Raw genomic sequence first — 12,285 nt, 5'->3', positions numbered from 1 at the left:
TTGTCCTCCTGGAAGCCTCAGATGCTACCCAGAGAGTTCCCAGATGTCCCAAGTCAGGCCACAAAATATACTGAGTTCCTGTCGTTTGAGGAGCGGTAGCTTATTGGGTGTTGATGGGGAAGTACCGAAAGTTCTCAGAAGCCTGGCCCCCTCCGAGGACTTGAGAGTCACGTGGCAGACGAGACCCAGCGGGCTGAAGAGTCCATTATGACACGCTGACGAGGGGCCTTTGACCCCGTACATTGTATCTGCCCAGAGAGAAAGGAGGGGCTGGTTTTGAAGAGAAGGGGACGTGGCTCAAGAACGAGGAGGGAGGTCGGGAGAGAAAGTCGATGTAGATCACCAGGCCCCTGCTTATGTGAGAAATGCAGCGTTTCCCAAGGTCATTTTCTTGAAACGGTATGTCATCTTTTTCCCACTAACAAGCTTGGTCCAATTCTATGCTGTGTGTGTGTGTGTGTGTGTGTGTGTGTGTGTGTGTGTGTGTGTGTGAGTGAGTGAAGGAAGGATCCAGTTAGCGGAGGGCCAGTGGAAAGTCTAAATGCCTTGTCCAGCAGCCCAGAAGGGCAGATCAGGAAGGCCACGAGTCTCGTCCCAGCGTGTTGCTGCCTGGCCTGCGGAGGCGGCCGCTAGAACGGGCTGCAAGTCAGCAGAAGGGTGGTTTGCGGGCGGTGTGTGTGAGGCTCGGGCCTGCGAGAGGCAGAGGCACCGGACGGTTTCGAGCGGCCCAGGAACTCCTTTACGGCCTGACCCGTCCGTAGCGCCCCGGCCGTGGGACCGGAGCCCCGGGGCGGCGGGCTCCCCCCGCCGTTGCTCACGGTCCACTCACTGCACGTGTCCCCTCTTGTGTCCTCCAGGCCGAGGTGTGTGCTGCAACCGTGGCGGAGGTGATCCAGTCTGTGGTCAACGGGGCGGACGGCTGCGTCTTCTGCTTCGGCCACGCCAAGCTGGGTCAGTGAGAGCCGTGCTTGTCTCTGCTGTTTGTGTTCCGAATCACGCAGCCCGTGCTCCGGCGCGGGTCCCGGGGTCTGCGTCGGCACATGGAAGGCGGTCGCCTGGACTGAAGAGTCACCAGTAACGGTTCCTGCTGCTAAAATGCAATGCCCGTCCCGAGTGGAGACCCAGTCATCTAGGAAACGGGGTGGGGTTCTTCCCACTTGGCCCAGGTCAGGGCCTCGCCCAGAGAGCCAGCAGGAGGAGGGACCCGCACCGAGCAGGGGCTCTTGGGTTCGGGGCGGTGGATGGAGCCCTCCGGGGAAAGCCCAGAACCGTGTCAGGACCTATCTGGGGAGCACCTGACAGCCGACCTTGCCTCCCAGCCTCTGGCCTGTGTGCCGGAGCGAGAAAGGACAAGGGGGTCAGGGGGCCAGGGGAGCACCCGGCCAGGGGGTTGGATGATTGGACCCCCTTAGGGTGCCTTCGTACTCCTGGCCTGTGTCCCTCGGCTCGGCAGGCCTCACTTTCCAAGTCAGTAATTTGGGGTGCTCCCAAAGCACCCCTTTGCAGGGAGGGAGGCCGGTTCTAGGCCGGGACAGAAAACTCATTTCACCTCACTTCTGTCCTCTTGATCTCTGATCAAAGCAGCAACCCAGAGCTTAATAGAATTTGCTCATGCTATAAAAAGAGACACAGCATTGAACTTGAGGAAGGATATAAAGTGTAAGTATGTGCAGTTAATCTGTGGGGTGGTGATAAAAAGGGCCGTCATAGCGTTGAAAGATGTCTGCCTTCCCACCGCGTGTGAGACAGTGCAGCGACCGGATGGTGTGGGATCCTCCTCGAGGGGAGCCGTGACTTCATCCTGTCTGGGCGCTCACGTTCTTTATTACAGCCATTTAGCGCGTAGTACCGGGAAAGGCTTACCGCTTCCCTTGCCTCTTCCTCTCCTTCCTTCCCTCCCCCCACATCCCCTGTGGAGGGGGACACTCAAGCCGTGTTCCTGCCTTGCCTCGCCCCCCCCCCCCCCCGGGAAATCCTACACCATGATCGGAAAGGACGACTCCATGCAGAACCTTGGCATCATCCCCTGTGCTATCTCCTGGCTCTTCAAGCTGATAAACGAACGCAAGGAAAAGACGGGAGCCCGCTTCTCGGTGCGGATCTCAGCCGTGGAAGTGTGGGGCAAAGAGGAGAACCTGAAGGACCTGCTGTCTGAGGTGGCCACGGGCAGCCTGCAGGACGGCCAGTCCCCGGGCGTGTACCTGTGCGAGGACCCCATCTGCGGCACGCAGGTGATTGGCTCTGGAGCTCAGTGTGGGGGAGGGGGAGGGGTCCAGAGTGGCTCCTCGCTGGGGAGGCTCCCCTGCGACTCACTCCACATGCACACGGGGGAGGCTCGTGAATGTTTACCTACAGGTGGACGGGGACTTTACGGCCTGCAGCTGGCTGCAGGGCCATCGGCCCCTAACCTAAATATTTGTACCTTGGATCTAACTGACAGTGAGCAGCAAAACCACAATTATCGGAGCCCTCGGGGGCAAATTGAATTCGCTTTCTTTACGCCCCCTCTCAAGAAAAAAAAGAAAGTACAGTCTTTCTTTTGTGTAACAACAAGCCGAAATATTTACTGCTCTGCACAAATAGCTCCAGCCATTACTGGCGCTGTTTACGGCTCTATAAACTGTGTTTCTGGCACTGGTTTACAGCTGGGTTAGTAGTGCTGTAGGAAACGCTAATAACCACTTTCTAATTAGAACCATGAAATAATTGCTGGAACCGTGGAAGCCAAGAGAGGCTCCAGTCCACCTTCGCGGGAGGTGGTGCCTGTTCTGTGCGTCTCACGCTTGCCGGCTGACAGCAGGTGGAGTGCGTCTGGTTCAGATCCAGAAGAATCTGCCCTTCCAATCTCCAGAAGGCTTTATTTCCTAGTTTTTTTCTGATAAGTGTTCATTTTGATGAGTGCCTGCCTCATCCCCGGTGGGATTGTTTTCTCGGGCGAGGTTCCCTCCAAGTTGCACCCATCTGTTCACACCTGGCCGTGTTCTTCCCCGGCTCAAAGCACCTCAGATCCTTCCATTTCTGTTATGAATCCCCCATTGCAAACCTCCTCATGATTTGTGAGGTCCTACATGACCCCCGCCTGCCTTTCCAGCATCATCTCTTGCCATGCCTCTTTTTTTTTTTTAATTTTTAAAAATGTTTTATTATTTATTTCTGAGAGACAGAGAGAGAGAGAGAGAGAGAGAGAGAGAGTGTGTGTGTGTGTGTGCGCGCGCACGCGCGGGGTGGGGGAGGGGCAGAGAGAGAGGGAGACACAGACTCCGAAGCAGGCTCCAGGCTCCGAGCTGTCAGCACAGAGCCCAATGCCGGGCTCGAACCCATGAACCGTGAGATCATGACCTGAGCCGAAGTCGGACGCTCAACCGACTGAGCCACCCAGGTGCCCCTCTTACCACTCCTCTTAAGTTACATTCAGGTCCCTTAAAAAAGGCAGCGCCCCTCAAACTTCACTGTGCATATGAATCACAGGGGATCTTGTGAAAATGCAGGTTCTGGTTGAATCCGTCTGGGATGGGGCCCCTGCTTGTGAACTGGTAACGAGCTTCCCAGTGATTGAGCACACTTTCAGTTGGAGGGCACTCAGACACCAGCCATCGTCCCTCTCCCCTCTGCACATCCTCCCCTCTGGCTCTTCATCGGGCAAAGTCCCTATCCTTCAGATGTCACTTCTTCCAGGAAGCCCTCTTAGATGGCTCTCCTTGGTCATCTGTGACTGCCCAGTTAGTTCTCCCACTGAGGGTGGGTACCACGTCTGACTACGATTGGCCGTTGGTAGTTTTTAAAATTTTTTTTTTACACTTATTTATTTTTGAGACAGAGACAGAGCATGAACGGGGGAGGGGCAGAGAGAGAGGGAGACACAGAATCGGAAACAGGCTCCAGGCTCCGAGCCGTCAGCCCAGAGCCCGACGCGGGGCTCGAACTCCCGGACCGCGAGATCGTGACCTGGCTGAAGTCGGACGCTTAACCGACTGAGCCACCCAGGCGCCCCAGGAAGTGGATTTTATTTTATTTTTTTTAATTTTTTTTTTCAACGTTTATTTATTTTTGGGACAGAGAGAGACAGAGCGTGAACGGGGGAGGGGCAGAGAGAGAGGGAGACACAGAATCGGAAACAGGCTCCAGGCGCCGAGCCGTCAGCCCAGGGCCCGACGCGGGGCTCGAACTCCCGGACCGCGAGATCGTGACCTGGCTGCAGTCGGACGCCCAACCGACTGCGCCACCCAGGCGCCCCTACAGTTAGTAGTTTTAATAGAGGCATCAGATACCACTTGGATGTGGAATCTAATCAGAATCCAAACCACTTGGTCATTCAAAGCCTAATCCAGTGGTCCTCAAACTGTAGTCTTTCTCAGTCACCTGGAGGACTTGTGAACACAGGGTGCTGGGCTCCCCCTCTAGAATTTCCGATTCAGTAGGCCTGGGACACATCCCCAAAACATGCATTTCTAGCAAGTTCCCAAGTGACGCCGATGCTACTGGTCCAGGGACCACACTTCACTTTGAGAACCACTCTTCTGAAGCATCACAGCACCTGTGACAGAAATCAGTGTCACTTGGCCTGCTGTTGTCTCTCCAAGAATTGAGAGATGCTCAAATACGCTGTGGCCCCCGTTCCCTTTTGTAATAACTCTGCCCGTGAAGCCCCCACTTGGGTGAAGGACCCGGTTAACTGAGGGCTAAGAAGAGATCCACAGCCTCTTCATTTTAACTCTTCGTGTCGAAAAATCTCAAAAAACCCTTTACCTTTTTTTTCCGCCGTAATCATTCAAACGGTGACCTCAAACACCCCAGAGTCTCTCTTTGAAGTTCGGGGATTTTGAAGGTCCCGGGTGCCAAGATCAGCCCTCAGAGTTCAGAATCACAAGTGCAGTCAGAGTCGGGATAGGAAAGTGTCAGAATGTGTACCGACCCCAAGGCACATACCGCAAACCATTTCTTTGAATAAACGAGATGTTTCCTTTTCTCCCCCCCCCCCCCGCCCAAAAAGGGGTGCTAGTCAAATTCTGATACTATCGTTCTCATTAAGGTTTACTCTGATTTCCAAGGGATCTCATAGGATTAGGACACGTGGCCCATGATGCTTTCTTAGTTAATAAGTACCATGAGCATGAATTTAGGGATTAAAGATAAATTAAACAGTAGAGATGAGACAGTCAAGTATGTTGGGTGTTTTCATGCATCTTCTTTTAAAGAAATTTTTTTAGTGTGTATTTTCTTATTTTTGAGAGACCGAGTGTGAGGGGGTGAAGGGCAGAGGGAGAGAGGAGACACAGAATCCGACGCAGGCTTTCCAGGCTCTGAGCTGTCATCACAGAGCCCGACGCGGGGCTCAAACCCGCAAACCGTGAGATCATGACCTGAGCCGAAGTTGGACGCTTAACTGACTGAGCCACCCAGGGGCCCCCAAACGTTCTAATCTTAGTCCCTCGTGTGTTCTTAGGTGGGTGGGTAGCTGAGGCGGGGGCGGGGCGGGGGGGGGGGGGTTTACTATCCTCTGCAGAGATCAGGCTGGGCCCCCTGCTCCCTGCCGTTCAGTCGGATACAACCATTTGCTATTCACGCCTGCTATTACTTAAATTGTGAACCTACCTTCCGTGCCATACGTGGGCTCATTATGGACTTCCCGAAATGGATTGGTTGGGAATTGCAGGTGAGTACAGGCCGTTGTTCCGGAAGGACCCTCGGCCTTCGAGAGGCACGCGGCTTTTCCGCAGAACAGAGAGCCAGGTGTGGGCGGCACGCCGGCCCTCCTCCGGCTGGGGCCTCAGCTCTCGGCTTGTGTCTTCCAGCTGCAGAACCAGAGTGAGCTGCGGGCACCCACGGCGGAGAAGGCCGCCTTCTTCCTGGACGCTGCCATCGCCTCCCGCCGCGGCAGCCAGCAGGACTGTGACGAAGAAGGCCACCGCAACTCGCACATGCTCTTCACGCTGCACATCTACCAGTACCGCATGGAGAAGAGCGGGAAAGGAGGAAGTAAGTGGCCCCATCTCCACCCAGCAAGAGACCCGCCGTCGAGGGCCACCGTGACCCTTTTTGTTTCTAAAGTGGGCGACGCGCCCAACGTGGGGCTCGGACGCACACCCCTGAGACTGAGAGCCGCGTGCTCTGCCAACTGAGCCAGCCGGGCGCCCCCTGACCCTTTTTTCTTAAGCGGGGTACGATTCCACGGTACGGGGTTTGCTCACCTGGAGCTCCAGACAAACGCCGAGTCTGGACTGCGGTTCACTTTTGAGCTGTCCGGGGGCGAAGGTCGTTTACAAATGTAACTACTGCCAGGGGAAGGTGAGCGAGGACTTGAAGCGGAAAAACAGCCGTTTAGTACTATCTTTTTGTTCGCAACCCGTACAGGTGCTTTTCGTGAAAGCCCGATATTTATGCGCCAGGCACCCTGATGATATGTTATTAATCATAAGCTTGAGTCCCCTCTGTGGAGCTGGAAGAAACAAAGGCGTGCTTTTAAAATAATCTAGAAACCAGACTTTTTTAGAACGAACCAGATTCTGGCTGCCTCCGTCCCTTGGGTGATGCCGGTCAGTGACGCTCTTCTAAGCCTGGGGCCCAGGCCCTGCCCTGTGGGGAGCGTCACTGCCGGGAGCCCAGTCCCCTCTGGGCTACGTATTCGAAGCCAGCACTGATCTCGGTGCCACGTTCTCCCCTTTGCCTGCCAGGTCGTGCACGCTCCACACACTGGGGAGTATCTCAGATGGGCTCTTGGACCGTGGGCCCCGGGTCCGTGGACCTCACTGCACTTTGCAAGGCAATGTGAGCCGCTAGGCTGGCCGAGCAGCAGCTTCAAAGCCTCTCCATGGCCACGTCTGAGGGCTTTCGAAGTGCGGGCAGCTGGTCCCCCTGTGCCCTCTGAACGATTGCCCCAAGGACCTGGGTGCCCGGAAAACAAACAAGAGCCCCGAGTAGGAGATGAACCCCAGTGCGTGGAAACTGTGAAGCTAATCGACTAACACAGAGACCATCAACAAACCTGATTCTCGGTGGAGCCTGGAGTTAAGGCATCCAACTGGGATCCGTGGAAGGGCTTCCCGAGTCCTCCACAAGTCTTCTTGCCCAAGACATGGAAACCAGTAGCCTGGAGCTGGGTCTTGAGGACTTCTCTCCCCGCCCCCAGTGGAAGCTCTATCCTTCCCTAATCTCCACGCTTCTGCTGGCTCAGTCTTCTGCCATGGCTGTTCCTCCTTAATTGTTGTTAATTTTTTTAGCGTTTATTTACTTATTTTGAGACAGATAGAGGATGTGTGTGTGCGCACGTGAGGGGGGAAGGGGCAGAGAGAGAGGGAGAGAGAGAATCCCAGGGAGGCTCCCTGCTGTCAGCACAGAGCCCGATGCGGGGCTCAGTCCCACGAACTGTGAGATCATGACCTGAGCCCAAACCAAGAGTCGGACGCTCAACCGACTGAGCCGCCCGGGCGCCCCCAGCTGTTATTTTACTTCAGGTTTAAAGAAGTCTGATTTACACCCGGTAAAACTTGCCCCTCTTGTGTGTTGTTAGAGGCGTTTTGGCAAATCAGTACGGTTGCGTAAGCACACGACCGTCAGAGACAGAACAAAGCCACCAGCACAGAAAGCTCTCTCTTTGCCCTTTCTGGACAGTCCCTCCCCCCACCTCTCGCCCCTGACAACCACTGATCCGTGTTTCTCCTTTTAGTGTTGCCTTTACCCAGAACAGCACATAAATGGAATCACGTGATCCCCATGTGGCTTTTTGTGTCTGGCATCTTTGATTTAGCAGAACGCATCTGAGATTCATCCGTGGTGCCGTATCACTCGTTTGCTTATATTTCTGGCTGCCCTTGCCTTTAGTTTCAGCTGAGCCTGGAGACTTGCCCCTGCCCCTCCTCCTGCCCCCTGGCCTGAGATCTCACCATCCACCCCGTCCTGGGGTTGTGGTTCCACGAGGCAGCAAGGCTCTGACTGTCAGCCCCGGCTGCTCGCTGTGCTGGCTCCTGCCTGGGAGTCTGGAGACACTGGCCCCACGTGCTGGGCACTGGGTGCCCCTGGAGACAGACCAGCAGCAGCCCCAGTCTGTCCTGAAACCAGCCATAAGGGGGTGGGGGTGGGGACTGATTCTCAGCGAAGGGCTCGTGACATGGCCAGCACTTCCGTTTAGAAAAATTTCTCAAAGAAGGAAACAAGGGATTAGGAGAGGGATGAGAAGATCCAGACCTTTAAAATTCATAACAGAAGTTTATCCCCCTAACAGTCTGGGGGGGCTGGCTTTTAAATCCTGCCCTCACTGTTTTTCCTGGATTGTGTCGAAGCAGCACGAACGTGGGAGTCTGAGAAATGTTTTGTTTTTTAAGCTTTCTTTTTTTAAAGCTTTATTTTTTTTAAGCTGTTTTATTCTTTTAAGTCAATAATAACGGAAATAATCAGAGCCCGCAGCGGATTCTTGCACCGTCGGCAGAGAGTGACTCACAAAAGATCCGAATTTTCAGCCAAGTTGCTTCCAAATGGCGCTGCGCGGAAGGTCTCGGGAGGTGGGGTGGTCTCCTCCTTCTGGGTTTCGAAACCACGCTGAAAAGGGCGGTTTCCGGTTTTTCACTTTTGTGTGTGTGTGTGTGTGTGTGTGTGTGTGTGTGTGTGTGCGCGCGCGCGCGGGGTTCTGCCCTTAATTGGGAACCCGAAAGGGGGAAAGGATCTTGAAAATAAACCGTTAGTTAAGTTGCTTCAACCGTAAGAACTTAAAAGTGCAGCGTCACAGGAGCGTGGGCTGGGACGTTCCCTCGACCCACCGATGCTCCAGCGCTCAGCGCGTCCTGGGCACTTGCAGAATATTTAACATTCCCTTCGCCTTCGTATTTATACATCGTGAAGGCACATTGCTCTTAAATAATACATCCAGGGTAGAGGAAAAGGCAAGTGCCATTAATGGCTCCGCGGACTTCCTGGGGGGGGGGGGCTTTTTAATGTATCTGTAGGTGAGAAGGGGAGACGGTCCACGGACTGCCACCTACCTGCCACGACACCAGCTTCCTGGGAGCAGAGGAATCCGCGCCCGAATGCGCACAGCTTCCAGCCCGTGGCTCACTTGACTTGTGCGAATTTGTATCTGTTTAAAATATAATGAGAGATTTGAAGTGGTGTTTAAAAATGGAAGGTTTTGTTTACTTATCGTAGATAAGTAATAATCCCTGTGGACCTGGCAGCCAGAACTCAATTAAAGGGAAGTTTATTAATTAGTTACCCTGCAGGGAAGCAAAGAGGAGAGCGTGAGGCTGTTAACTGGCCATCAGAGGCTCAGACGCCGCATTCAGAGAGGTCTCTGCGGCAGGAACTAGACACGCCATGCACATACATGCACCGGAATCTTACGTGTATGGATTGTATATGCACATGCATGTACACACATATGCACGTGTAAGTAAGGGGACGAAAATGTTCTAGATGTGTCCAGTCACAATAGAAAATTCTACGCTGATGTATTCCTGTTTTCCACATAGCATTAGGTTAAGCTTAAATATTTCCCTGTCTCATTTCTATTAATTAATTTATTTTGAGAGAGAGCACGCAAACAGGGGAGGGACAGAGAGAGAGGAGAAAGAGAATCCCAAGCAGCATCCGCGCTGTCAGCGTAGGGCTCCAACTCACAAACTGTGACCTCGTGACCTGAGCTCAAACCAAGAGTCGGAGGCTTAACCCACTGAGCCACCCAGGTGCCCCAAATATTCCCGTTTGAAAGGGTTTTTGGAACGCTTATGGGGCTGATTCCTCATGTGTCCTGGAGCCTTCCCCTGCTTTGCCAAGCTGATGTGAGGGGCGGGGGGGAGGCTGAGAACCCCCGTGGGAATTCCTATGTTGGGAAGGAGACCCTAAGGCCCTGATGATCAAGAGCTGTCCCCGAAAAAGCTGGGTCTATCAGCGGTCTGTCCATTATGTATTTAAATCAAATGGAGCGTGTGCTGTATTTTTGAAAAATCAATGCATGTCTCTGTTACCTAGCTTAGCTATCTTTCTGGAAGAGAAGGACCATCCAGTTATCTTTCACATAAGCAGATGGCGTGAGTTCAGAGAAGTCCGCTCATGCAGCACAGGCCGGAGATGGTCCGTTGAGAAAGTCAAAAAGGAGAAACCTGTCAAATGACACATTCTCGTCATGAACCTTTTTTTTTTTTTTTTTTTTGCATGTAACAATCTCCAAAAAAACACCTCCTATGAACCTTTTATTTCCACTTAAAACGTACACATGTGTATTTATTCATTGATGTTCTGATACAGGGCCATGGCTTTCTCTTTGAGATGAATTTTCAGCCAAAGTCCTGGCTTTCATAAAGCATGCCCATGTTAATGGTCTGGTTTTTACGTTAAGTTTCTTCTAACTGATCCAAGAACTTAAAATACACTTGTGCAGCCTGCTGGTATTAGACCTTTTCTAGATTCTTAAGTTTTTCCCCACTCTGTAATTTCTCATTTCCACCTAATTCGGCATCTCTTTAGAAAAAAACCTCATTTTTATTACATCTTCCCAAAGCATTGAGTTCAGTTTTTAAAGAAACATTAGTTCCCTTTACACAGTCATATTTTATTGGTTTGCATAAGATAGGATTACATTTTTATCTACAGTAACAAGTGGCATAATTAGGTCCGGGAGGGAGCCCAGCTGGCCTGTTAAGTATACAGCTCATTTTCAGGGAGCACAGACCGACAAGAAAACAGCCCGCACTGGCCACGCACATCCCATGTGCCAAGGGCATCAGGCGATGTGCCTCATAGGTGATGGCCGGGAGGCCAGGCAGCCCTTCCCAAACTTCACTGCACCTGAGAGTCACCTGGGGAACTTTGCAGTGAATCCCAGTGTCTGGGGCACACTCCAGGCCAGTGAAGTTAGGAAGCCTCCCGAGTGGGAGCCCAGGCATCCGTATCTTTTTAGGTGACTCCTCAGTGATTTTCCAAGGCGATTCTGACATGCAGCAAAGTTTGGGAACCCCTGAGTTAAAGACAAATGAGTTCAGAGAGCATCTACATACTTTACAGTTAGCTCTGGATTTTCCTCTTAGATTCAGCATTAATTTTCTAGGAGATGGTGGGCAATTTATTCAACATCTGTGAACCCCGTTTCCCTCATCTACAAACCCGAGCCAACTCTTGCATTACGGGATTGTCGTAGGAATTCAGTGGTAGTAGGAGAGTCGCTCGATGAACGTGAGTTAGGAGAGTGGCCCAGAAGTGGGGTGAAATTAGCAATGCTTCCTGTGCGGAGACTAAGGCACGTGGGTATGTTGGTTTGGCCAAGCTCTAGACTTAACCCATACACAGGAGAGTGTGAATGAAAGGTGACTCAAGGCAGACTGAGTTATGGTCCCTTCCCCCCTGCAGCTGTGACCGCAGAAATGTGACGAGTCGATGAGGAACCTGCTCCTTACCTGCTGGTAGCGTTCATTGATACAGAACTGCTTTCTCGCCAGCCATCTGTAGTCACGTACATGCTTGCCAATAGCAGATGGCCTGGGCCCGCTCACCTCGTACCCTTCCAGATTCAGCACCATGTGTGGAATCCACAATTCCGTGGCCCCTGGAATTTGAGTGGGTGTAGCGGACATTGTCTGAATGTGACTTCCATTTTGAGTCATGCAGGTGTAATTATAGGTATTTTATAAGGTTCTTCTTCAGCACGGTCTAAACTGTGCCTTTTGTTCTCTGTGCTCTATTTTACTACATGCACATTATGCATTTTATTCCATTACATCAAATGGACTATTAGAGTCTGAGAGTCCAAACTGGTCCGTCTTTGCCCTTTAATCTATGGCACACGTGGACCATCTGAGCTGCTCCAGTCTATATAATTAGGTTGCAAAACAGATGATAGTTTGCTTTAAAAATAACTGTTTTCCTCCTGTGCTGCCGTGACCCAATCTTGCATGAATACAGTACATAGTACATCTTCCCTTGCCAGAGTTTTTACTGGGGACAGTGGAAGGTAAGGAAAATGGAGTGTCCTTTGTGTGAACATTCTTGGCCACAGACCTGCCCAAGTCACTGACGTGGCTGAACTGAAATGCTGCGCTTTGTGTAAACACTCATCACCTGCTTCTCTGAGTCCGAGATGTGGAAATTGAGGGTGAGGCACGGTAGAGGGCAGGTTGGGGTTAGGACCGTGGTTCCTTCAATGTTTTCAGCCTAAAGCATGATCAGCAGCTCGCCCTCCTGATCTGCACTCACGTAGGCTCTGCCTACAGATGTGTGGCCCCCCAGAGACGGGCCACATGCCCGTCACATGTCCACCAGGACCCACCCTGCAAGGTGGCCTGAGGCACCAGAGTCTGCTGCTGC

General features: G+C 52.5%; 1 protein-coding gene across 1 annotated transcript in view; it reads left to right on the top strand.

Annotated features, from left to right (window-relative positions):
- The window catches only part of KIF26B (kinesin family member 26B), a 457,099-nt gene that overhangs the window by 367,156 nt on the left and 77,658 nt on the right, over positions 1–12,285 (top strand). Inside the window, 3 exon segments of the mRNA XM_032591791.1 lie at positions 858–949; positions 1,967–2,231; positions 5,793–5,976. Of these exon segments, the coding sequence (XP_032447682.1) occupies positions 858–949; positions 1,967–2,231; positions 5,793–5,976 (541 nt within the window).

The sequence above is a fragment of the Lynx canadensis genome, chromosome F1 (genome assembly GCF_007474595.2).
Source record: "Lynx canadensis isolate LIC74 chromosome F1, mLynCan4.pri.v2, whole genome shotgun sequence".
Classification (NCBI taxonomy): Eukaryota; Metazoa; Chordata; class Mammalia; order Carnivora; family Felidae; genus Lynx; species Lynx canadensis.
This window is presented reverse-complemented; position numbering and strand designations above follow the sequence as displayed.